This window comes from Pipistrellus kuhlii, unplaced genomic scaffold, assembly GCF_014108245.1.
Source record: "Pipistrellus kuhlii isolate mPipKuh1 unplaced genomic scaffold, mPipKuh1.p scaffold_m20_p_118, whole genome shotgun sequence".
Classification (NCBI taxonomy): Eukaryota; Metazoa; Chordata; class Mammalia; order Chiroptera; family Vespertilionidae; genus Pipistrellus; species Pipistrellus kuhlii.
Window position 1 is genome coordinate 35,201 of NW_023425425.1, and position 25,980 is coordinate 61,180.

A 25,980-nucleotide genomic window follows, 5' to 3' on the forward strand; every position below is an offset into this window, starting at 1 on the left:
GGGCTGGGCCGGAGCGTCGGCGCGGAGGGCACCGGCCGTGCGGCCCCCGGCGGGCTCGGGGCACCCGGCGCGGCCATGGCGCGCGGCCTGCGGGGCTGGCTGGGCGGCTGGCTGCTGGCGGCGGCGACAGGTGAGGCCCGGAGCGGGCTGGCCCCGCGCACCCCCTTCCACCCCCTTCCACCTCACCCCCAACTCCTGGCCCCCCACCCCCACCCCCAACCTCTCCCCCCAACACCACCCCTCCCCACCCCACCCCAACCTCTCCCCCAACACCACCCCCTTCCCCCCGACCCCCCACCCCCAACCTCTCCCCCCAACACCACCCCTTCCCCCCACCCCACCCCACCCCCAACCTCTCCCCCCAACACCACCCCTCCCCCACCCCACCCAACCTCTCCCCCCAACACCACCCTTCCCCCCCCCACCCCAACCTCTCCCTCAACACCACCCCTTCCCCCCCACCCCACCCCCAACCTCTCTCCCCAACACCACCCCTCCCCCACCCCCACCCCCCAACCTCTCCCCCCAACACCACCCCTTCCCCCACCCACCTCCCAACCTCTCCCTCAACACCACCCCCTCCCCCACTCCCACCCCCAACCTCTCCCTCAACACCACCCCTCCCCCACCCACCCCAACCTCTCCCCCCAACACCACCCCTCCCCCACCCACCCCAACCTCTCCCCCCAACACCACCCCTTCCCCCACCCACCTCCCAACCTCTCCCTCAACACCACCCCTTCCCCCCCACCCCACCCCCAACCTCTCCCCCCAACACCACCCCTTCTCCCCCACCCCAGCCCCCAACCTCTTCCCCCAACACTACCCCTTTCCCCCCACCCCCACTCCCCAGCTCCACCCCTGACCCCCACCCCCGGCCCGGCCCACATCCCCACGCCCCATCCTCACCCCTCGCCCCTCACCCTCACCCCCCACCCTCACCCCTGACCCCCCCACCCTCACCCTCACCCCCACCCTCACCCCCACTCTTCACCCTCCTACCCGGCTGCCGGAACAAACCGGGAAGAAGGCGGCTGCTTTGTCCTGAGTGGCGCCCCCAGGAGGACAGGCGCCGTTGGAGGGAACCCCTGTGGCCGGGGTGGGGCTGCGGGAGCTGGGGGGGCCCTCTCCCGGCTCCAGGCAGCGCCCCCATCTGCCCTGTCCCCCGGGAGCTCAGGAGCCGAAACCAACCCGAGGCCCAGGTGCCCCTCCACCTGCCGGGGTCCCGCCCGTGGCCAGGGTCCCGCCCGCGGCCAGGGTCCTGCCCGGCGGCTGAGGGGGCAGGCTCCCAGGGTACGGGGATGGGGTTCCAGGCGAGGCTCTGAAACGGAAGCCATGGAGTCCGCAGCCCTGTCCCACGCCCCCCTTCTCGGAACGGCCTGCCCTCCCTTTCGGACGGACGCGGGGCACAGGGACACGTCTCTCCCCGTCTCCTTCCCCTCCATGTTCCCACTCGGACCCTCCATCCTGCCGAGTCCTGGCCAGGCTCATGCCGGGCCTGCCTCCTTCCCGCACCATCCTCAGCCCGACCGCGGCCCCAGCCCAGACCCCTCTGCTGGGCCAGACCTCCCCCTGCCAGCCCAGACCCCCCCCTGCCGGCCCAGACTCCCCTCTGCTGGCCCGGACCCCCTCTGCTGGGCCAGACCTCCCCCTGCCAGCCCAGACCCCCCCCTGCCGGCCCGGACCCCCCTGCCGGCCCGGACCCCCCTGCCGGCCCGGACCCCCCCCTGCCGGCCCGGACCCCCCTCTGCCGGCCCAGACCCCCCCCTGCCGGCCCAGACCTCCCCCTGCCAGCCCAGACCCCCCCCTGCCGGCCCGGACCCCCCTGCCGGCCCGGACCCCCCCCCTGCCGGCCCGGACCCCCCCTCTGCCGGCCCGGACCCCCCCCTGCCGGCCCGGACCCCCTTCTGCCGGCCCATACCCCCTGCCGGCCCGGACCCCCCCCTGCCGGCCCGGACCTCCCTCTGATGGCCCAGACCCCCCTCTTGCCGGCCCGGACCCCCCCTGCCGGCCCAGACCCCCCCCTGCCGGCCCAGACCCCTCCCTGCCGGCCCGGACCCCCCCCTGCCGGCCCAACCCCCCTCTGCCGGCCCGGACCCCCCCTCTGCCGGCGCCCAGACCCCTCCCTGCCGGCGCCCGGACCCCCCTCTGCCAGCCCAGACCCCTCCCTGCCGGCGCCCGGACCCCCCTCTGATGGCCCAGACCCCTCTGCCGGCCCGGACCCCCCCCTCTGCCGGCCCAGACCCCCCCTGCCGGCCCAGACCCCCCTCTGCCGGCCCAGACCCCCCCCTGCCGGCCCAGACCCCCCTCTGCCGCCCAGACCCCCCTGCCAGCCCAGACCCCCCCCTGCCGGCCCAGACCCCCCTCTGCCGGCCCAGACCCCCCTCTGCCGGCCCAGACCCCCTCTGATGGCCCAGACCCCCCTGCCGGCCCGACAACCCCTCTGATGGCCCAGACCCCCCTGCCGGCCCGGACACCCCTCTGATGGCCCGGACACCCCCTGCCGGCCCAGACCCCCCTGCCGGCCCAGACCCCCCACTGCGGCCCAGACCCCCTCTGCTGCCGGCCCAGACCCCCCTCTGCCGGCCATACCCCCCCCTGCCGGCCCAGACCCCCTCCTGCCGGCCCAGACCCCCCCCTGCCGGCCCAGAACCCCCCTCGAATGGCCCAGACACCCCGCTGCCGGCCCGGACACCCCCTCTGACCGGCCCCAGACCCCACTCTGCCGGCCCGGACCCCCCGCCTGCCGGCCCATACCACCCCCATGCCAGCCCAGACCCCCCTCTGCCGGCCCGACCCCCCCTGCCGGCCCAAGGACCCCCCCCGGCCGGCCCAGACCCCCCTCTGCCGCCCGGACCCCCCTCGATGGCCCAGACCCCCCCCTGCCGGCCCAGACCCCCTCTGACGGCCCAGACCCCCCTCTGCCGGCCCGGACCCCCCCCTGCGCCGTGACCCCCCCGCTGCCAGGACCCCCCTCTGGCGGCCCAGGACCCCCCCCCTGCCAGCCCAGACCCCACCCCTGCCGGCCCGGACCCCCCTCTGCCAGCCCAAGACCCCCCCTCTGCCGGCCCCGACCCCCCTCTGACGCCCAGACCCCCTCTCTGCCGGCCCGGACCCCCTCTGCCGGCCAGGACCCCCCTGCCAGCCCAGACCCCTCCCTGCCGGGCCCGGACCCCCCTCTGCCGGCCCAGACCCCCCTGCCCAGCCCAGACCCCTCTGCCGGCGCCCGGGACCCCCCTCTGAGGCCAAGACCCCTCTGCCGGCCCCGACCCCCCCTTGCCGGCCCAGACCCCACTCTGCCGCCCAGACCCCCCCTGCCAGCCCGACCCCCCTGCCGGCCCAGACCCCCCCCTGCCGGCCCAGACCCCCCTCTGCCGGCCCAGACCCCCCCGCAGCCCGCCCCCTCTGCGGCCCGACCCCCCCCTGCCAGCCCAGACACCCCCCTGCCGGCCCAGACCCCCCCTCTGCCGGCCCAGACCCCCCCCTGCCCAGCCCAGACCCCCCTGCCGGCCCAGACCCCCCCTGCCGGCCCAGACCCCTCGATGCGGCCCAGACCCCCCCCGGCCAGCCCAGACCACCCCTCTGATGGCCCAGACCGCCCCAGTCCGGCCGGCACACCCCCCCTGACGGCCCAGAACCCCCCTGCCGGCCCAGACCCCCCTCTGCCGGCCCAGACCCCCCCCTGCCGGCCCAGACCCCCCTCTGCCGGCCCAGACCCCCCTCTGCCGGCCCAGACCCCCCCTGCCGGCCAGAACCCCCCCCTGCCGGCCCAGACCCCCCCTCTGCCGGCCCCAGACCCCCCTCTGCCGCCCAAGACCCCCCCCTGCCGGCCCCCAGACCCCCCTCTGCCGCCCAGACCCCCCACTCCGGCCCAGACCCCCCCCTGCCGGCCCGGACGCCCCCACCTGCCGGCCCGGACCCCCCTCTGCCGGCCCAGACCCCCCCTGCCAGCCCAGACCCCCCCCCTGCCGGCCCAGACCCCCCCCTCTGCCAGCCCAGACCCCCCCTGCCCAGGCCCAGACCCCCCTCTGCCGGCCAGACCCCCCTCTGCCGGCCCAGACCCCCCTCTGATGGCCCAGACCCCCCTGCCGGCCCGGAACCCCTCTTGAGAGGGCCCGGACACCCCCTGCCGCCAGACCCCCCCCCTGCCGGCCCAGACCCCCTCTGCCGGCCCAGAACCCCCCCTGCCGGCCCAGACCCCCCCCTGCCGGCCCGGACCCCCCTCTGCCGGCCCGGACCCCTCCCTGCCGGCCCGGACCCCCCCCCTGCCGGCCCAGACCCCCCTCTGCCGGCCCGGACCCCCCTCTGCCAGCCCAGACCCCTCCCTGCCGGCGCCCGGACCCCCCTCTGCCGGCCAAGACCCCCCTCTGCTGGGCCAGACCTCCCCCTGCCAGCCCGGACCCCTCCCTGCCGGCGCCCGGCCCCCCCTCTGCCGGCCCAGACCCCCCCCCCTGCCGGCCCGGACCCCCCTCTGCCGGCCCGGACCCCCCCCTGCCGGCCCGGACCCCCCTTCTGCCGGCCCAGACCCCCCTGCCGGCCCGGACCCCCCCCTGCCGGCCCGGACCTCCCTCTGATGGCCGGACCCCCCTCTGCCGGCCCGGACCCCCCCTGCCGGCCCAGACCCCCCCCCTGCCGGCCCAGACCCCTCCCTGCCGGCCCGGACCCCCCCCCTGCCGGCCCAGACCCCCCTCTGCCGGCCCGGACCCCCCTCTGCCAGCGCCCAGACCCCTCCCTGCCGGCGCCCGGACCCCCTCTGCCAGCCCAGACCCCTCCCTGCCGGCGCCCGGACCCCCCTCTGATGGCCCAGACCCCTCTGCCGGCCCAGACCCCCCTCTGCCGGCCCAGACCCCCCCCTGCCGGCCCGGACCCCCCTCTGCCGGCCCAGACCCCCCCCTGCCGGCCCAGACCCCCCTCTGCCGGCCCAGACCCCCCCCTGCCGGCCCAGACCCCCCTCTGCCGGCCCAGACCCCCCCTGCCAGCCCAGACCCCCCCCTGCCGGCCCAGACCCCCCTCTGCCGGCCCAGACCCCCCTCTGCCGGCCCAGACCCCCCTCTGATGGCCCAGACCCCCCTGCCGGCCCGGACACCCCTCTGATGGCCCAGACCCCCCTGCCGGCCCAGACCCCCCCCTGCCGGCCCAGACCCCCCCCTGCCGGCCCAGACCCCCCTCTGCCAGCCCAGACCCCCCCCTGCCGGCCCAGACCCCCCCTGCCGGCCCAGACCCCCCTCTGCCGGCCCAGACCCCCCCTCTGCCAGCCCAGACCCCCCCCCTGCCGGCCCAGACCCCCCTCTGCCGGCCCAGACCCCCCCCTGCCGGCCCAGACCCCCCTCTGCCGGCCCAGACCCCCCTCTGCCAGCCCAGACCCCCCCCTGCCGGCCCAGACCCCCCCTGCCGGCCCGGACCCCCCTCTGCCGGCCCAGACCCCTCCCTGCCGGCCCGGACCCCCCCCCTGCCGGCCCAGACCCCCCTCTGCCGGCCTGGACCCCCCTCTGCCAGCCCAGACCCCTCCCTGCCGGCGCCCGGACCCCCCTCTGCCGGCCAAGACCCCCCTCTGCTGGGCCAGACCTCCCCCTGCCAGCCCGGACCCCTCCCTGCCGGCGCCCGGACCCCCCTCTGCCGGCCCAGACCCCCCCCTGCCGGCCCGGACCCCCCTCTGCCGGCCCAGACCCCCCTGCCAGCCCAGACCCCTCCCTGCCGGCGCCCGGACCCCCCTCTGATGGCCCAGACCCCCCTGCCGGCCCGGACCCCCCTCTGCCGGCCCAGACCCCTCTCTGCCGGCCCGGATCCCCCTCTGCCGGCCCAGACCCCCCTCTGATGGCCCAGACCCCCCCCTGCCGGCCCAGACCCCCCTCTGATGGCCCAGACCCCCCTCTGCCGGCCCAGACCCCCCCCTGCCAGCCCAGACCCCCCTCTGATGGCCCAGACCCCCCTCTGCCGGCCCAGACCCCCCTCTGCCGGCCCAGACCCCCCCTGCCAGCCCAGACCCCCCTCTGATGGCCCAGACCCCCCTGCCAGCCCAGACCCCCCTCTGATGGCCCAGACCCCTCTCTGCCGGCCCAGACCCCCCCCTGCCAGCCCAGACCCCCCTCTGATGGCCCAGACCCCCCTCTGCCGGCCCAGACCCCCCTCTGATGGCCCAGACCCCCCCCTGCCAGCCCAGACCCCCCCCTGCCGGCCCAGACCCCCCTCTGATGGCCCAGACCCCCCTCTGCCGGCCCAGACCCCCCTCTGATGGCCCAGACCCCCCTCTGATGGCCCAGACACCCCCTGCCAGCCCAGACCCCCCTCTGATGGCCCAGACCCCCCTCTGCCGGCCCAGACCCCCCTCTGCCGGCCCAGACCCCCCTCTGCCGGCCCAGACCCCCCTGCCGGCCCGGACCTCCCTCTGATGGCCCAGACCCCCCTGCCGGCCCGGACCCCCCTCTGATGGCCCAGACCCCCCTGCCGGCCCGGACACCCCTCTGATGGCCCAGACCCCCCTCTGATGGCCCAGACCCCCCCTCTGATGGCCCAGACCCCCCCCCTGCCGGCCCGGACCCCCCTCTGCCGGCCCAGACCCAGATGGCCCAGACCCCCTCTGCCGGCCCAGACCCCCCTCTGCCGGCCCGGATCCCCCTCTGCCGGCCCAGACCCCCCTCTGCCGGCCCAGACCCCCCTGCCGGCCCGGACCCCCCTGCCGGCCCGGATCCCCCCTGCCGGCCCGGATCCCCCTCTGCCGGCCCAGACCCCCCCCTGCCGGCCCAGACCCCCCCTCTGATGGCCCAGACCCCCCCCTGCCGGCCCGGATCCCCCCTCTGCCGGCCCGGACCCCCCCTCTGATGGCCCAGACCCCCCCCTGCCGGCCCGGATCCCCCCTCTGCCGGCCCGGACCCCCCCTCTGATGGCCCAGACCCCCCTGCCGGCCCAGACCCCCCTCTGATGGCCCAGACCCCCCTGCCGGCCCGGACCCCCCCTGCCAGCACCGGCTGGAGACCGGCTAGTGGCAGTCTTGTATTCTCGCCTCTGCTTGTATGGATATTAGACAGTTCCTATCAAGTTTAAAAATGGCCGAGACCGGTTTGGCTCAATGGATAGAGCGTCGGCTTGGGGACTGAAGGGACCCGGGTTCGATTCCGGTCAAGGGCGTGTGCCTTGGTTGCGGGCATATCCCCGGCAGGGGGTATGCAAGAGGCAGCTGATCGCTGACTCTCTCTCATCGATGTTTCTAACTCTCTCTCTCTCTCCCTTCCTCTCTGTACAAAATCAATTAAAAAAAAATGACCTCCATCTCCAGCCCAAATCTGTCCTCCAGCCTCGGAGTCACTCATCCACTGTCCCACACGCCCCTTGAGCATGGCTCCAGCACCCCAAACCTGGTGCTGCTGGAAGGGGGCGCTCGCCTCCCTGCCCCCAGCCCCACCCGGCGCCAGGCGCTCAGGCCGGGATGGAGGTTCAGCTCCCGTCTCCGCCTCCGCAGCAGACGTGTCTGAAATCCAGTCACTGCCTCTGGGACGTGTCTGACCCCCTGCCCACCTGTGGGCGCGGAGCCAGAGGGGAGGCCTGAGGGCGGGGTCTGGTCATTTTCTTGGGTGACTTTTTTTTTTTTTTTTTTTTTTTTTAACATTTTCATTTATTTCAGAGAGGAAAGGAGAGATATCAGTGATGGGAGAGAATCACTGATTGGCTCTTGCATGCCCCCTATTGGGGACTAAGCCTGAAACCTGGGCATGTGCCCTTGACCGGAATCAAACCTGGGACCCTTCAGTCCGCAAGCCAACGCTCTATCCACTGAGCCAAACCAGCTAGGGCTTTTTTTTTTTTTAATCCTTACCCAAGGATATTTATCCCATTGGTTTTCAGAGAGAGTGGGAAGGAGGGGAGAGAGAGAGAAACATCCATGTGAGAGAGACACATCGATTGGCTGCCTCCCACATGCACGTGCCCCAACTGCAAACGGGGATCGGGCCTGCAACCCAGGGTTTTGCTTTTGCCTGGGAATCGGCCCCTCGGCCCCTCGGTGTGCAGGCAGGCACGCTCACCGCTGACCCGGCTGGCCAGAGGGAAGAACCGTCTTCCCTTTATTTTCGCAGCCTTAGGCATGGTGCCTCCTCCAGAAAACGTCAGGATGAATTCCGTTAATTTCAAGAACATTCTGGAGTGGGAGTCGCCCGAGTTTCCCAACGGGACCCTGACTTTCACAGCTCAGTACCTCGGGTGAGTCTGGGGCGTGGGTGGCAGGAAGGTGTGGGGACGGTGGCCCCGGGCTGGCCCTCGGGCAGCGGCCTGTGTCACCCACGCGACTGTGGCCGTGGCCGTGGCCGTGGCCGCCCACGGTGCCGCCGCGGCCTCTTCCTGCCTGGCCTGCCTGTGGAAGCGCGGCCCGGCCAGCAGGTGGACCGTTTCCCTCCGTCCGGTGCCAGGCCAGGCCCCGCGCGGCCGGGAGAGAGGGCGGCGGTTTGTCACCGGGACATGGAGGCCGTCGGCCACCCCGTCACCGACGGGGTTTTTCATTGTTTTGCAATAGGAGACACCTCTCTGGGACTGACACAAACCACGGTTTCTTAATTCTATTTTATTTTTAAATATATGTTTATTGATTTCAGAGAAGAAGGGAGAGGGAGAGAGAGAGAGAAACAGTGATGAGAATCCTGGATCGGCTGCCTCCTGCCTGCCCCCTACTGGGGATGGAGCCCGCAACCTGCACCTGTGCCCTGACCCAGAATTGTACCCCTCCTGGTCCACAGGTCAACACGCAACCACGGAGCCACGCCCACCGGGCCAGAATCATTTATAATCTCTCCATTTAAATAGCTCCAGGCGTAGCCACGTCTCGTGGTACCCTGTGTAAAATGCTCGTGAATCGTGCATCCTGGTCGTCAGCTCGCTGACGATGCCTGTGCTCGCTCGCCTGCCGGCGTGGCTCCGCGGTGACCACAGTTCGATCCCGGTCAGGGTCACGTGCTGAGTTCCAGGCGGGGTCCTCGTGGGGCCGGCAGGAGGCCGCCGTACGCGCTCAGCAGCTCAGGCTGCGTCTCCGGCTCTGTAGTTACAGGAAGTTCCAGGACCGCTGCGCGGGCACCAACGCCACCGAGTGCGACTTCTCGGACCTCTCCAAGTACGGCGACCACACGCTGCGCGTCAGGGCCGAGCGGGGGGCCGAGCACTCCGCCTGGGTGAACCTCAGCTTCTGTCCCGTCGACGACAGTAAGTCGCCCGCCCTCCGCGTCTGTGACATCCTCGCCACGCCTCGGGGTCGCCCCCTCGCTGCCCGCCGGCCAGACCCTCTGGGTGCCCACGAAGCGGGCGGCCTTGTCCCGGGAACGTAGGGGCCGCACGGCAAAGAGGAGCCCCTGGGAGGGACGGGAGGGCCGGCAGGAAGTCCACACGATGGCCACATGGAGATTTAGCGCCGGAGGGCCTTCACGGTGAGAAGGTTGGGGCCAGGGCTGGTCATGAGAAGGCCCGGGTGGTTAACGTCCAGCCATGCGCCGCTGAGCCGGGGGACCCGTGAGAAATGTGTCACCAGGCGACCTCAGTGTGAGCCCCCATAGCGACCTTCACGCCGGGACGGCACAGCCCACCGCACACTTGGGCAGCGTGGCCCTGCCCGTGGCTCCTCGGCCACGGCCCGGCAGCTGGTTGCTGTGCTGAATTCCGGAGGCGGGGACGCCATGAGAGTATCTGTGTGTCTAAACGTAGAGAAGGGCCCAGCCGGGGTGGCTCAGCGGTTGAGCATTGACCCAGGAACCAGGGGCTTACCGGTTCAGTTCCCAGTCAGGCACATAGCCACAGGGCAGGAGGCATTCGGTCCATGATTCTCTCTCACCATTGATGTTTCTATCTGTCTCTCCCTCTACCTCTCACTTCCTCTCTGAATTCAATTAAAAACGTATGTATATGTGTGTGTGTGTGTGTGTGTGTATACACTGAGTGGCCAGATTATGATGACGTCTGAACACATAATAATCTGGCCACTCAGCGTGTGTGTGTGTGTGTTTGTGTGTGTGCATGTGCACACGTGCATGCATAAATTTTAGAGGCCTGGTGCATGAATTCGTGCATGGGTGGGGGCCGGCCAGTTTGGCCAGGGGAAGGGGACATGGGCAGTTGGCCAGTCTGCCTGCTGGTCAAACTCCTGGTCAAGGGGACAATTTGCATATTAGCCTTTTATTATATAGGATATACACTGAGCAGCCAGATTATTATGCGTTCAGAGATCATAGTAATCTGGCCACTCTGTGTGTGTGTGTGTGTGTGTGTGTGTCTGCGCGCGCGCATGCTGGGCAGGGGGGTCTTGATTCAGCATCTAGAAGGGTCAGGAATCTGGAGAAGTGCTGTGTGTAAATTAGTCAAGAGTCCAGAGATGAAACATAATTTTGGAAGGCATTTGGGGGGCCAGAGTAGCTTGCTAAAGAAACTAAGTTCTGCCTCGTCTCAGGACCCCTTGCTTTTTATTAACACAAACTGTCCTAAGGCAAGGTGGGGGTAATACACATCAAAGGCCAAGGTTTAGAATACAGAATCCTTTGTCAGATTGGGGGAACTAACTCCCGCTGTTCAGGTGTTTGGCCAGTAGGAGGCAGTACCTTGTAGATTGAAATGCCCTCAGCTGTTCTGGCAGCAAAGCAATCATTTATACATCCTTTTCGGATTTGGGAAATGCCCTCAGCCATTCCAGATGATCCAGCCCTGCTGACATGTTGGGTATATGTATATAAGTAAGAAAGTAATCGTAGTATCAGTCTTTTTTTTAAAAAGCTCTTTGGCACCAGCATCAGCACAGACCCGTTAGGAACGTGCTGCTCTGTCACCTCAGGGTGCCTCTGACATCACCAGGCGATGGGACTCTTCCGCTCCGTTATGATCTTCAGGGGCCACGGTCACACGTGTGGTCCGTCATGGCTGACACATCGCTGCGCAGTGCGTGACCGTAGAACCTTTTCTGGGAGGAAGTGGGTTTGGGGTTAGGACTGAAAGAAATGAGACAGAGACCAAGCATAGTGGTGCTCCAGGCAGGGGTGGGGCGGGGAGACCAGGTGCACACGGCCTGCTTGCCCAGAAGAAAGGACGGAGCTGTGGACGCGGCCGGTGGCAGGTGTATTGGGTCAGGCTGCCTGTGAAGCATAAACAGTGCTCCCGGGTGAGATTGGAGGGGCCCGGGGGTTCCCAGGGTTAGGAGGTGAACGTAACCAGGACCTTGGGCTTTGAAACTGGTTCCACCTTGAAAGCCGGGGTAGATGGGGGATGGGGGAGGAGGGCGGGGGGCGCCCAGTCTTTACAGGAAACACAGATAAGGTGCTTGGAATAGTTTGGAAGACATTAGGAATTACAACGCATATAAATGAACCACCGTGGTTAGTAGAAGCAAAGGTCGTCAGATTTATTTTTCAGAAACAACCCAGCTGCCCTCCTTAGCCGCGGCTGTCCGGGGCCCGGCAGGGGGCTCGCCAAGAGCAGAGCGCCCCCATGGGCCGGCAGGTCTGCACTCGGCATTGCCGGGTTTTTTTTAAATATATTTTATTGATTTTTTACAGAGAGGAAGAGAGAGGGATAGAGAGTTTGAAACGTCAATGAGAGAGAGAGACATCGATCAGCTGCCTCCTGCACATCCCTACTGGGGATGTGCCCGCAACCAAGGTACATGCCCTTGGCTGGAATCGAAGCTGGGACCTTTCAGTCCGCAGGCCGACGCTCTATCCACTGAGCCACACCGGTCTCGGCTAGACGTTGCCGTTTTTAAACGATGACGTTTGATCGTCCTCTCGCTCTGTTCGCACCCTCAGCCGTTATCGGGCCGCCGGGCATGCGCGTGGAAGCCTTGGCCAACTCCTTACACATCCACCTCCTGGCCCCGAGGATCGAGAAGGAGTGGGCGTGGACCATGAAGAACATCTACAGCTTGTGGGTGTACCACGTGGAGTACTGGAGGAACGGCTCGGACACCAGGGTGAGCTGGCAGGCCGGCCCCTCCGAGAGGCTCCCGCCCCCGCTCCGGGCGGTCTGAGGCCGTGGTGACGGGGAGGGGGCGCCGGGGGGCAGCGCCCAGCGCTCCGGTCTGCGGGAGGCCGTGTCCCGGCAGGAGCAGCCGGCCGGGCGCGGGGGGACCAGACCTCCCCTCCCTGGGGGGGGCGGGGGGCGGGGGGAGCTGCAGGCCGCGCTGACTCGGCGTCTGGCTGGGGGTCTCAGGGAGGCTGAGTCGGGAGAGCCACCGAGTCAGGTGGCCGCTGAGTGACGGCCGTGTCATGGCCTGACCCCAAGCCCCACCTGCACCCCGGACGGTCCAGCACGGGCAGCAGCCCCCGGGCTGAGCGGTGTCACACGGTTCCTGTTGCGGCCACCTTCCCCATCGCCCTCCCCTCTTTGGGGGGCGGTCCCTCCCAAAGCACAGGCCGGCGGGGAGACGTGACCCCTGCCACCGAGGGACTGTGGTCACATGCTGGACCTCAGCTTCCTCATGTCTGCGCAGAGGCCACCGTGACCCCTTCGTCAGCAAACGGGGAAGGTCTGCAGCTGGGCGGCCGGGGCACTGCGGGGGTGCGCAGCTGGGAAGACTGGGGGGGCTGGGGGGGCTGGGGATAGCGGGGGGGCGGGGCGGCTGGGGCACTGCGGGGGGGGGGGCGGCTGGGAAGACTGGGGGTGCTGGGACGGCAGTGGGGTGGGGCTGGGGATAGCGGGGGGGCGGGGCGGCTGGGGCACTGCGGGGGGGCGCAGCTGGGAAGACTGGGGGTGCTGGGACGGCTGTGGGGGGGGTGCTGGGGATAGCGGGGGGCGGGGCAGCTGGGGCACTGCCGGGGGGGGGGGGCTGGGGTAGTGGGGGCGGGGCAGCTGGGGTACTGCGGGGGGGGGGCGGCTGTGACGGCTGTGGGGGGGGCTGGGGATAGCGGGGGGGGGGCAGCTGTGGGAGGGGGCTGGGGATAGCGGGGGGGCGGGGCAGCTGGGGCACTGCCGGGGGGGGGGGGTGGCTGGGAAGACTGGGGCGGCTGGAGCGGCTGTGGTGGGGTTGGGGGGGCTGGGGCAGCTGAGGGGCTGGGGTAGATTGGGGGCGGCTGGGAACTGGATGGCGGAAAGAGCCAGCCTCCCTTGCCTGGCCAGCGTGACGGTCGGCACCGGGCCCTCCCCGGACGCAGACACTGCGTGGTTTCCTCTGTTCTGGGGCAGGTGGGCTCCTGTTGTCTGCTTCTCGGCCGACAGCCCATGTGGCGTAACGGGCGTGCCGGTGTGTGCCGTGCCCCTCAGTACACACACGGGTTCTCCTCCATCCGGGTCGCTTTTATCCCTGGATTCCCAGGCGTTTGGTGCAAAGGGTCAGCCATGAGTACTGTCTTAGGAAGGTTGTGATTCAGTTTGCATGTGCGTGCCGCGCAGCCCCCGAAACACTGCAGGTTAACTCCCCCGTATGCAAGCTATCCGCCTGCCTTTAAAAAAAATCTTTAATTGACTTCAGAGAGGAAGGGACAGGAAGAGAGAGAGAGAAACATCAGTGATGATCGTTGAGCATTGGTCGGCTGCCTCCTGCACGATCGGGGATGAGCCCACAGCCCGGGCCTGTGCCCTGGCTGGGACTCAAACCGTGACCTCCTGGTTCAGGGGTCAAGCTCAGCCCCTGAGCCGCGCGGCCGGGTGCCCTTGCCGGTGGATCTGTGCTGTGGCTGGGTGTCCGGGTCCCCCACCCCAAGCCCAGTGTTGGAACGGAAGCCCTGGTGGGGTGGTCACTGAGGGGAGCTTTTAAGGACGAGACCCCGGAGACTCCCGTCCCGCCCCGCCCCTCCCGCCCGTGAGGATCAGAGCTGGAGGCTCGTCTCCACCAGACGGCACGCCTCGCCTGCCGGCGCCGGACCTTGGACTCCAGCCTCCGGGCTGTGAGGACGCTTGTTGATAAACCGTCTGTGGTTGTCTGCCCAGGCAGCCCCCCACCCCACCCCATACCCCCCCCGCTCCCCAGCAACAAGACCACGGGTCTCTGGGCGCCTGCACACGCCGCCTAGAGGCCGGCGAGGTCCCCGACTGGTCGCAGAGCGGCTCTGAGAAACGCTATAGCTTCCCCGAGGGAAGGGGGGCTGGAAGCCATGGAGGGCCCCGGCTCTCCCCCTCCCCCTCACGCTCTGCTCGGGCCGCCTCCCGGGGTGCCAGAGGGATTGGACTGTAGGAGCCAAAGCGGGAGTCGGGCTGTCCTTGGTTTTAACCATTGGGAGTCGCCCTCCTCTCCCTGTCTCCAGATTTAGCTTCTCTGCAGGAAGGGATGTCCACAGCTGCCGGCCGGCCCGGTCCCCGCGGAGAGAACCACCCCCACACAGCACGTCTGCGCTCCCTTCCTGTGCGGTCCTGCCCGCGGCCGCCGGCCGGCCTTCCCAGGCAGCTCCCCGGGGGACAGGCCCCGGGGGACAGGCCCCCGGAGGACAGGCCCCCGGAGGACAGGCCCCCGGAGGACAGGCCCACAGAGGACAGGCCCCCGGAGGACAGGCCCCCGGAGGGCAGGCCCACAGAGGACAGGCCCCCGGAGGACAGGCCCGCGGCCGCCGGCCGGCCTTCCCAGGCAGCTCCCCGGGGGACAGGCCCCCGGAGGACAGGCCCCCGGAGGACAGCTCCCCGGGGGACAGGCCCCCGGAGGACAGGCCCCGGAGGACAGGCCCCCGGAGGACAGGCCCCAAAGGACAGGCCCACAGAGAACAGGCCCACGGCCGCCCAGGCAGCTCCCCGGAGGACAGGCCCCCGGAGGACAGGCCCGCGGCCGCCGGCCGGCCTTCCCAGGCAGCTCCCTGGGGGACAGGCCCGCGGCAGGGTTCTGGGTCCCAGACTCCATTGTGACAGCTGACATTCAGATCAGGCTGAGAGGAGCCGGTGTGTCCCTCCAGGCAGGCGGGGTGTGGGCCCTGCGGGGGAGGGCTCCCCGGGTGCAGGAGCGGGGAGCAGTGAGAGGGAACCCCAGCAGCCAGGCTCAGACGCGATCTCTTGGCCGAGTCTTCCTGTAGACGACCGTGTATCAGTCAGCGCGGGCTGCGTAACAAACACCCCCGGCGCTGGAGGCTGAGGCCGGTCACGGCACCTGCAGGGCTGGGTCCCTTGAGGGGGAGGGACCAGCTGCCCCAGGCCCCTCCCAGCCCCTGCTGGTGGCTGATAGCCTTGAGGTCCCGTCTCTGCCTCATCCTCACGCCACCCCTCTGCATGCATGTCTGTGTCCACATGTGCCCTTCGTGTGGGGGCACAGGGCGCGCTGGCACCCTCCTCACCTGATTGCCTCCTAAGGATGCCCTGGTAACCTGCTTGTCCCTGCAAAGCCCACTATGTCCGGCGAGGTCTCTCTGAGGCACCGGGGTGCGGACGTCAGCGTGTGCACTGGGGGTGCACACTTCAACACGTATGACTGGCAGATCCTTCTTGTGTGTCGTTTGAACTAGAGAACCGAAGAAACACATTTGTGCCCTGGCCAGTGTGGCTCAGTGGACAGACCCAGGGTCCTCGGTTCGATTCCGGTCAAGGGCGCGTACCTTTGTTGCAGGCTCCTTTCCGGCCAGGCCTGGTTAGGGCTCCTGCAGTAGGCAGCCATTCCATGTGTCTCCCTCTGACTTTCCCTCTCTCTCCCACTCGCTCAAAAATCGATGGGAAAATGCCCTCGGAGGAGGATTAACAAAATAAGACAAAGAAGCTCGTGTGTGCCAAAACCACTTTGGCTCAGTGGATAGAGCGTCGGTCTGCGGACTGAAGGGTCCCGGGTTCGATTCCAGTCAGGGGCATGTACTTTGGTTGTGGGCACATCCCCAGTAGGGAGTGTGCAGGAGGCAGCTGGTCGATGTTTCTCTCTCATTGACGTTTCTAGCTCTCTGTCCCTTTCCCTTTCTCTGTAGAAAATCAATAAAAATATATTTAAGAAAAAAAAAAACACGTGTGTGAGGGTCAGTCCGTGCTGGCCCCTCTTAGACGGGGCCTCGGGATGACCTGGGAGACGTGCGAGGTCCCCTCGTCTTCCTGTTTGGAGCCTGACGTTCAGACTGTACCTGGGAAGCGGGGGGCTGGGAGGGGGGACCAGTGTCCCGTCCCTGTTGTCCTCACCTGTGTCTCCCTCCCCAGCACCCGGTGGCCTTCCCACCTGTGTCTCCCTCCCCAGCACCCAGTGACCTTCCTCACCTGTGTCTCCATCCCCAGCACCCGGTGACCTGCCTCACCTGTGTCTCCCTCCCCAGCACCCGGTGACCTGCCTCACCTGTGTCTCCCTCCCCAGCACCCGGTGACCTTCCTCACCTGTGTCTCCCTCCCCAGCACCCGGTGACCTTCCTCACCTGTGTCTCCCTCCCCAGCACCCGGTGACCTGCCTCACCTGTGTCTCCCCTCCCAGCACCCGGTGACCTCCTCACCTGTGTCTCCCTCCCCAGCACCCGGTGACTGCCTCACCTGTGTCTCCCTCCCCAGCACCCGGTGACCTTCCTCACCTGTGTCTCCTCCCCAGCACCCTGGTGACCTGCCTCACCTGTGTCTCCCTCTCCAGCAACCCGGTGGACTTCCTCACCTGTGTCTCCCTCCCCAGCCACTGGGACCTTCCTCACCTGTGGTCCCTCCCTACCCAGCCCGGTGACCTGCCTCACCTTGTCTCCTCTCCAGCACCCGGTGACCTTCCTCACATGTGTCTCCCTCCCCAGCACCTGGTGACCTTCCTCACCTGTGTCTCCCTCTCCAGCACCCGGTGACCTTCCTCACCTGTGTCTCCCTCCCCAGCAACCCGGTGACCTTCCACCTGTGTCTCCCTCCCCAGCACCCGGTGACCTTCCTCACCTGTGTCTCCCTCCCCAGCACCCGGTGACCTTCCTCACCTGTGTCTCCCTCCCCAGCACCTGGTGACCTGCCACTATGACTTCGAGGTCCTCAGGAACCTGGCGCCGTGGACCACCTACTGCGTCCACGTCCGGGGCTTCCTCCCCAACCAGAACAGGACCGGGCGGTGGAGCGAGCCCGTCTGCAAGGGAATCGGCAGCGACGGTGAGTCTGCGCTCCCAGCACCCCTCCCGGGGGGGCTGGGCGGCCCTCCGGGTCACCGCCCAGCCAGGCCTCAGGCCCCCGCCTGCTGGGCCCAGGCAGCCAGGCCCCAGGCCCCAGGCCCCAGGCCCCCGCCTGCTGGGCCCAGGCAGCCAGGCCCCAGGCCCCAGGCCCCGCCCGCTGGGCCCGTGCCCGGGCAGCGGGTCACAGCCAGGTCCCTCCGGAGGGAGGCCTGCCCTCGTCCGTGCGTGGGGTCCGGGGCCCCGCCGGCCACGTTTGTCACTGAGCCCAGGGCCCGGCCGTCACTCCCGGGAGACGGCGGAGACGGTGGAATCCCAGATGGGCGTTTATTCCGGTCCCGCCGGCAGCACGGGGGCGGGCACCCTCAGATCCGCTCCGCCCCCACGCCGGCAGCTCGCAGGGTAGAAGGCGGGGTACACGGAAGGGGGCAAAGGGCAGCGGCCGTGCACAGGGGAGGCCGCGGCTCCGGGCTCTGCCAGGGCCTCCGTCCTCCCACGTCCTGCCCGACGGAGGCGGCCGCGCGGGGCGGGGGGAGAGGACAGCGCGTCCCGTGGACAGCTCCCCCCGGCGCCGGCGCTGTCTGCCCGTCGGCTCGCGCTGGCCCGGCAGGCCGGCCGGCCGCAGGCTCCGCTTACGGTGGTTTGTCACCGACCTCGCCCCTCGCCCGTTCGCTTTGTCTCGGCTGCAGCTTTGCCCAGGGGAGCGTGGGCCCCGGCCCCCTGGTCCTCAGAGTCAGAGCGCTGGGGTGCCCCGGGGCACCCCGCCCCCCGGCTGCGCTCTGCCCGCCTGCAGGGCGGCCCCTCGCACAGGGCGGCCCCTCGCACAGGGCCGTCACACCAGCCCCTGGTCTCCTGTCCTCAGTCGGGGAAGGGCTTTGGCTAAGGGGGCGCCCTGGGCCGAGGGCGTGGGCTGAGCCGGTCCGGCCGCCCCGGGATCCCCATTCCTCGAGGAGCGGAGACCTGTCCGGAGGGTCCGCACCTGCCGGGCGGGCCCACTTGACCCGGGTTCACCCCGTCCGGCGGGAGCAGCCACTGGCCGCTCCTTCCGGGAGCCGGGAGCCGGGAGCCGGCCGCCGCCGCTGCCCTCCTCGTCACCGTCCTCCATGGAGGGCGAGGCTGCAGGGAGGGCCCCTCTGGAATGTTCCCGCTGTTTCCGGAGAGTGGTCTGAGCGGAGGGCGGGGTCTGTGCCTCTCCGGGGGCTCCGGGCGCCCTCCTTTCTCTTCCTGCGGCCCCTCCACTGCCACACACACCCCCACCACATCCCCCCCACACCCACCACCCCCCCACACCCGCCACCCCCCACACCGCCACCCCCCACACCCCCACACCCCACACCACCGCCACCCCCCCACACCACCATCCCCCCCCACACCCACCATCGCCCACACCCGCCACCCCCCACACCCCCCACACCCTCCCCACCCCCCACACCCCCACACCGCCACCCCCCACACACCCACATCCCCACACCCCCACCCCCCCACACCCCCACACCCCCACCCCCCACACCCCCCACACACACCACCCCCCACACCCCCACCCCCCCACACCCCCACACCCCACACACCGCCATCCCCCCACACCCACCATCGCCCACACCCGCCACCCCCCACACCCCCCACACCGCCACCCCCCACACACCCACACCACACCCCCCACACCGCCACCCCCCAACCCCACCACCCACACCCCCAACACACCACCCCCCCCCCACACCCACCCCCCCACACCCCCCCCCACCCCCCAAACCCCCCCACCCCCCACCCCCCCACACCCCCCCCCCCCACACCCCCCCCCCCCCACCCCCCCAACACAGCCCACCCCCCACCCCCCCCACACCCACCCCCCCCACACCGCCACCCCCCACACCCGCCACCCCCCAACTCTCCCACACCCCACCCCCCCACACCCCCAACACACCCACCCCCCACCCCCCCCCCCCCCACCCACCCCCCCCCCCCCCCCCCACCCCCCACCCCCCCCCACACCCCCACCCCCCACACCCCCCACCCCCACACCCCCCACACCCCCACACCCCCCACACCCCCCCCCCCCCACACACCCCCACACCCCCACACCCCCACACCCCCACCCCCCACCCCCCCCCACACCCACCCCCCCCCACACCCCCCACCCCCCCACACCCCCCACACCGCCACCCCCCACACCCCCACCCACCACACCCCCACACCCTCCCCACCCCCATACCGCCACCCCCCACATACCCCCACACCCCCCACACCCACACACACCCCCACACCCCACACCCCCCACACCCCCACACCCCCACACCCCACACCCCCCACACCCCCCCCCCCCCCCACCCCCCACACCCCCCACCCCCCACACCCCACACCCCCACACCCCCACACCCCCACACCACCACACCCCGTTCCGGCCAAGGTCAGCGGCCAGGGTGCCTGCCCCTCCCCGGTCTCACCAGATAACAGCACCTCCAGCCCCCGGAGGAGGGCCCGCCTCGGTCCCTCACCCGCCCTGCGGCTTCCTCACATCCTCTTGGGTCATCTGGGCTGGAACTGTGGGGGCCCCTCCATCCTGCAGTCACTAGAACCTCTGACTGCGGTCACCCCTCTCTGCTGCCTTCCTGGCCAGGTCCTGGCCACCCGCGCCTCCGCGGCCGCACCTGTGACCCGGAGCGAGGCGCGGGGCGCGGGGCCGGGGCTGTGCCGGCATCGGTGCTGTCCCGGTGACGGTCGTGTTGACCCACCCGCTGAGCATTCCCAACCGGCCGTGTGACCTGGTCAGAGGACACTTTCCCAAGGACTTGGGGACAGATGCTCACCGTGAACTCACGAACACCAGCATTTCCCACAGAAAACACCCTCGAGGTGTATTTAGACCGGAGGGGCCTCATTTAAAGCTCGCCCCGGGAGGCCAGGCGACCGCCCTGCGGAGGGAGGGGACGCGGGTCCGAGCCGGGCAGCGCTGAGGCAGGCGTGTGGCCGGCGCCGGAGCCCGGGCCTGTGGGCAGCAGGTCCTCCCGCTCTCCCCTCGGGGTCCGATGGGCTCCGGCCGGGGGAGAGCGATCCAGGATGGGACTCTTGGCCGCGGCGAGGGGGCGAGGGGAGTGTGTGCGTGTGTGTGTGTGAGTGTGTGTGAGAGTGAGTGTGTGTGTGTGTGTGTGTGTGTGTGATTGTGCATGTGTGTGAGTATATGTAGTTGTGTGTGTGTGTATGTATGGGGGCGCACACGCCTCATGGCTGACACGTGGAAAAAGACAGGAGAGAATGACACCTGAGACGCTGGTCCTCAGCTGCTGGGTTGTCCCCCGTGTGTGTGTGTCCCGGGGTGAACGGAGGGCCCTCCCGGTGTGGCAGTCCGGCAGGGGGGACAGTTAGTGGCCGTGAGCCGCTGCGGGACCGGATGTAACCCGCGCTGCCCCCCACAGACAGCATCCTCTCCTGGATCGTGGTGGCCGTGGTGCTGGCGGCCTCGGTGCTGGCCGCCTGCCTGCTGCTCGCCAGCTGCTCGGCGCTGCTGTGGAGCATCTACAAGGGCACCAAGTACGCCTTCTCCCCCCGCAACACGCTCCCGCAGCACCTGAAGGAGGTAGGCGGGGCCGGGGCGGGGGCGGGGGCGGGGCCCTGACCCAGCGAGCTCCCTCCTGAGTCCTCAGGCCTGCAGGAGCCAGCTGGTCCTGCCTGTGCCCGCTGGTCCTGCCTGTGCCCGCTGGTCTGGCCTGGTCCTGCCTGTGCCCGCTGGTCTGGCCTGGTCCTGCCTGTGCCCACTGGTCCTTCCTGTGCCCGCTGGTCCGGGCTGGCGCCTTCCTGTGCCGGCTGGTCCGGGCTGGCGCCTTCCTGTGCTGGCTGGTCCGGCCTGGCGCCTTCCTGTGCCCGCTGGTCCGGGCTGGCGCCTGTGCTCAGCCTCAGCACGGCCGGCCTGAGGGAGGAGCAGAGGCCGTCCCAGGCGGCCCCCACCTGGCGGCTGTGCCCTTGCCGACCTTCCTGCCTGAGCCTAGCCGCCAGAGCGCCCGGTGCCAGTGGTGGGGACAGGAAGGCCCTGGCACAGGAAGGCGGTGCTCAGCGTGGCACCGGGAGAAAGAGGGAAGGCCCGAGGCTCCGGCCAGCGCACAGCGGGGAGCGGGGCGCCCCAGTGCCTGGAATAACGCGTGTGCCCTGGACTCGGGGCTGCTTCAGAGGCTGCGGGAGGAGCGGTGTGTCTGGACGGAGCGGAGGACTCGCTCAGCGGCACAGGCCGTGCGAGGACACTCAGCGGGAAACGGGCCTGCCCAGCTGGTGTAGCTCAGGGGATAGAGTGTGAGGCTGAAGGGCCTGCATGAGGCAGCTGATCAGTGATTCTCTCTCATTGACGTTTCTCTCTCCCTTCTTCTCTGAAATCAATCAATCAATAAACCCATCAATCAGTAAAAGGCAGGCCCGGCCCGGCCCCAAAGGGCCCACCGCTGGCCTCGCACCAGCAGAGACTCCAGGCCCGAGGTTGGGTCCAGGAGGCTCGGCGGGAGTGCCCGTGGGAATAGTGCCTCTGGGGGTGCGGGCAGCAGGGCGTGGGCACGGGCCTGGGCTGCAGGCAGAGCAGCGGCCTTGGCCGGACCAGGGCCCTGGAGCTGGGACGGCTCCTTGGAGGTGCCCCCGCTAAGGCCAGGAGCTGTGAGCCCCCTTCCCCGGGGGCGACCAGCAAGGGGCCGCTCAGCTGTGTCAGCGGCCAGAGGCTCCGGCACCCGGGGGGAGGGCCCCCCCGAAGGAGGTTGGGCTGCACCTCAGCGCCCACTACCGGCCACCTGTGCCCGGGGTCTCCGAAGCTCTCCTGCAGGGTCAGCCTGCTCCTGGGAGGTTACCCGGGTTGGCTGGTGGTACCAGTCACACCCCTGGCCTTGCCACTCCGAGACCCTCCCACAGCCTGTGCCGGGGCCTCGGCTCGGCCAGGACTGCACCTCCGGCCACCAGGCCCTTCCCGGCCGTGGCCGCAGCCTGGAAGCCCTGCCTTCAGAACTGGGTGGGCGCCACCAGGAGGTGCCGGTGAGTCTGACTGCCCCGTGGAGCACAGCCGTGGCGTCTGCCTGGCGCCGCCTGGTCCGGCCTGGTCCGGCCTGGCGCCTGTGCTCAGCCGCGCCGACGGGAGGAGAGAGGCCGTCCAGGCGCTGCCCCCCCACCTGAGCCACACGGGTCTGGCCGGCCGGGTTCCCGGCCAGAGGGGCCTGGCCTGAGAAGGGTCAGCCTGCCTCCGTCCCAGGGTGCCTGCTGTGTCTCCTGGGGAGCCCTCTCCGCCAGAGGCCAGCAGGTACTCTTAAAGGGCCAGAAGCAGAGGTTAGGCTTTCAGGTGAAGAGGCGTTTACATAGGTATTGACACAGCCACTTAAAAATAAGCATGTGAAACGCTGGCACCGCCGGAGCCGGTGGCTCGGAGGCGGGCACTGGCCGGGAGCCGGAGGTCACCGTGCGCTGGCGGGCTCCATCCCCGTGGGGGACCGGCAGGAGGCAGCCCATCAGCGGTTCTCTTACCATGGATGGCTCTCTCTCCCTCTCCCTCCTCTCTCTAAAAAGCAGTAAGATGGTTAAACAGAGTAGCTTTAGAGAGAGGATCTGTAGAGGCCAAGGGTGAGGCCCGTCTGCAGCGGGAAGAGCAGGGCGGCCCTGCCTCCAGGGAGGGCGCCCCCTGAAGGGACCAGGAGGAAGCCAGGCCGCGGTTGTTTTGGCTCTGGGCTTCGCGTCAGAGACAGGAAAGGGGGGAGGGGGGCTCTGTGACCATCAAAGTGGCTCTGCGTCCCCCGGGGCTGGACAGCCCTGCCGACGTGACCAGGCGCAGCCCTGTGACAGCGGGGAGCCAGGGGCTGCTGGACCAGGGCCCCGAGGATGGCTCCTCCCAGGCGCTCTGCGGGACTGCAATGCAGAGGGCCCCCCCGCCCCACACCCTCCTCTGAATGCTGGAGGCTGGGCAGGGTTGCTGGGCGGGGGCCGTTGCGGCTGTGAGCTGCATGCACCCAGGATGCACCGAGCCACCACCGGCTCCGGGCCCCCAAGCAGCGCCCCCTGACAGTGCGCCTGAGCCGGGCACGCCCCCCCCCCCCCCCCCCCCCCGTCCTCGCCCTCCCCCCCCCCTCGTTCCAGGAAAGTCGACCAGTTTCCGGTCCATTCTCTGCACCCCCTGGGCCTGAGGATGGGGAAAGTTCCTCTTTCCCCAGCTCCTCCTCTACCCACCGGAGATGGGGACACACCCCCTCCCCCGCCCCCTCCCCCGCCCCCGCCCCCACCTGGGGCCGCCCCGGGGGCAGAGCAGCCAGCAGCAGAGATCAGTCATGTCAGGGCGAGTGAGTCACATGGTGTTGCTACAACAGGCTATCTGTAATATCTAATAATAAAAGGTAATATGCAAATTGGCCAAACGACCGAACAGCAGAAGTACCATCCGGAGGACCACGCTGACAGACACTGGCACCAGGCCACCCGGGGCGGGGAGGGGGAGGGGGAGGGGGGAGGGGTCCCCGCCAGCACTCCGCGATCGATCACTCCGCGATCGATCACCCCGCAGTCTGGGCCTCCCTCTGCAGAGCCAGCTCAGGCCCTGGCCGGGCGGGTGCAGGAGGCAGCCCATCGGTGTGTCCCTCTCACATCGGTGTTTCTCTCCCTCCCCCTCTCCCCAAAATCAGTGGGAAAACACTGGGTGAGGAGTGACTAACGGTAAACATAGAGCCGGTTTCCGGCCCGGAGTCCAGTGCGGGCTCTGAGCCCAGGCCGGCCCTCGCTCACGCTCTCGCCTCCCTCGCAGTTCCTGAGCCGCCCCCCGCACGGCCGGCTCCTGTTCCTCTCCTTCCCGCCCGCGGACGAGAGTGACGTCTTCGACAAGCTGAGCGTCGTCACCGAGGACGCGGAGAGCGGAGAGCGGCCCGCAGCGCCCGGGGGCGGCCGGGGCCTCGGGGCCCCGGGGGGCGCGGCCTGCCCCCCAGCGGGTCCCTGAGCGGGGCACCCCCTTCTCAGCGCTGCCTCGTCTCAGTCCCAGCCCGGGACTCAGCCGCTGGGCCAGGTCCGGAGCCTCGAACCCCAGCCTGGCGGGCCTCCGTGGACACTCGGCAGAGGACTCCCCGGGGGCCTGGCTGCCTCCCGGGCCGTGAGAGACGCCGCCCCCCGGCGCCGGGACCGAGGACCGCGCGGTCGGAGGAGCGGAAGCGGTGAAAACCGACCCACCGCCCGGCGCCATCGATAGGTCGGGAAGGACGCTGGACAGCGCCAGCTCGGGTCCGGGCTGCCTCCTCCTCACGTTCCTCCTGTTCTCCATGCGGCCGGCACCCCAATAAAGGTCTCTGGTCAGCATGAGTTCCCAGCGCCCCAGACCTGCCTGTGCGTGAGGCTCTCTCATCATCATCATCATCGTCGTTATAACTAGAGGCCCGCGCATGAAGAGATCCCTGCAACAGGCCCTCCTCCCTCGGCTTCCGGCACCGGTTTCCCTCCGGCTCCCGGACCCAGGCCTTGGCTCTGGCCGGAGTGCCGCTCCGGAGATCCCTCGCCCCACCCTCCCTCTCATAGCAGGCGTCCTGCCCCCCCGCCCGGCCACTCTGCCTGGAGCACCTGGGCTGGAGCACCTGGGCGGTCGCCATCTTTGTCCTTCTGATTTGCATACTCACTCTGATTGGCTGTGGGTGTAGCTAAGGTACCATCAATTTACATGTTTGTCTATTACCCAGTTTCCCCGAAAGTAAGACAGTGTCTTATATTAATTTTTGCTCCCAAAGATGCGCTAGGTCTTATTTTCAGGGGATGTCTTATTTTTCCATGAAGAAGAATACGGTACACATTTATTGTTAAATGAAAATAAAGGAAATTTATTACCTGTATATGGTACGGTATTACGGTAGTTGTCAACACAACCCAGACAAACTGTGAATCCTATAGTATCAAGAATTTACTCATTTATTCAGTGACAATCATGTCATCATCTTCCGGAACATCATCCTAACAATCCAATTCCTGAATTTCCTGGTGAATTTCTTGTGACTCCATTTCTTTCAGAATCAATGGACCAAATCTCTCATGTTTAGCCTAGGGGGAGGGGGGGCCTTATATTTCACTCAGAAGGAAACCTGTAAGTAGGTCTTATTTTTGGATTCGGGGAACACGGTAGTTAAGATTATTATTATTACTATTATTTGGGTTACTCCTCACCATTTTCCCCTTTGTTTTTATCTCTCTTTTGGTTTGTTTATTTTCTTCCATTGGTTTTTAGAGACAATGGAAGGGAGGGGGAGAGGGACAGAGGTAACATCCATGTGAGAGAGACGCATCAATTGGTTGCCTCGCGCATGTACCCTGACGAGGGCCAAGGACCGAGACTGCAACTGAGGTCCATGCCCTTGGCCGGGGTCACACCTGGGACCCTTCAGTCCACAGGCCAAAGCTCTATCCACGGAGCCACACTGGCCAGGATTTGCTGCCAGTTTTATGTCCGTTCACTCGGCGAGTATTCGGCAGTCCTGCCTGCTGTCTGCCAGGAGCCATTTCCCCGCCTGGAGGGAGGCAAGGCCATGGGCTCCGTGCCACCCATAGGTGCTCTCGCTGCCTGCACACAGTAGGTGCTCCTCCACAAAGCCGTTCTTACCTGAAACACACTCCCCTGGGTGTGACCTGAGCTCCACAGACAGCTCTGACACACACACCCTCCCTGTGCCGCATCACAGAGCAGATCAGAGGCCCCCGAAGAAGAACCTGAAATAGCGTCCCAGTCAGGACGGCACTCGGCTGTCTCCGGCTCTTAGCTATGGCCTCCGATTATGTCTTCCCTGCTGCCTCAAGGGTCAACTCTGCCCCCCTGGCCCGTGCGGCTCAGTGGTTGGAGTGCCACACATGCGCACACACATACACACACATGCACACACACGCGCGCACACATACACACGCACACACACCCCAGAGGGTCGCAGGTCCTATTCCAGGTCAAGGGCACGTACCTGATTTGCGGGTTCCACCCTCAGCCAATGGCACATTCAGGAGGCAACCAACCGATGTTTCCTCCCTCTGTCCCCCCGTCCCTCCCACTGTCTGA

General features: G+C 68.6%; 1 protein-coding gene across 1 annotated transcript; it reads left to right on the plus strand.

Moving 5' to 3' along the window:
* On the plus strand, window positions 1-24,634 carry IL10RB (interleukin 10 receptor subunit beta). Its single transcript, XM_036432738.2, has 7 exons — window positions 1-130; window positions 8,070-8,193; window positions 9,026-9,183; window positions 11,763-11,926; window positions 16,800-16,947; window positions 20,375-20,535; window positions 23,710-24,634. Exons 1-7 carry the CDS (start codon window positions 76-78, stop codon window positions 23,896-23,898), a joined length of 999 nt encoding a protein of 332 aa, XP_036288631.1. The 5' UTR covers window positions 1-75; the 3' UTR covers window positions 23,899-24,634.
* The last annotated feature ends 1,346 nt before the right edge of the window (window positions 24,635-25,980 follow it).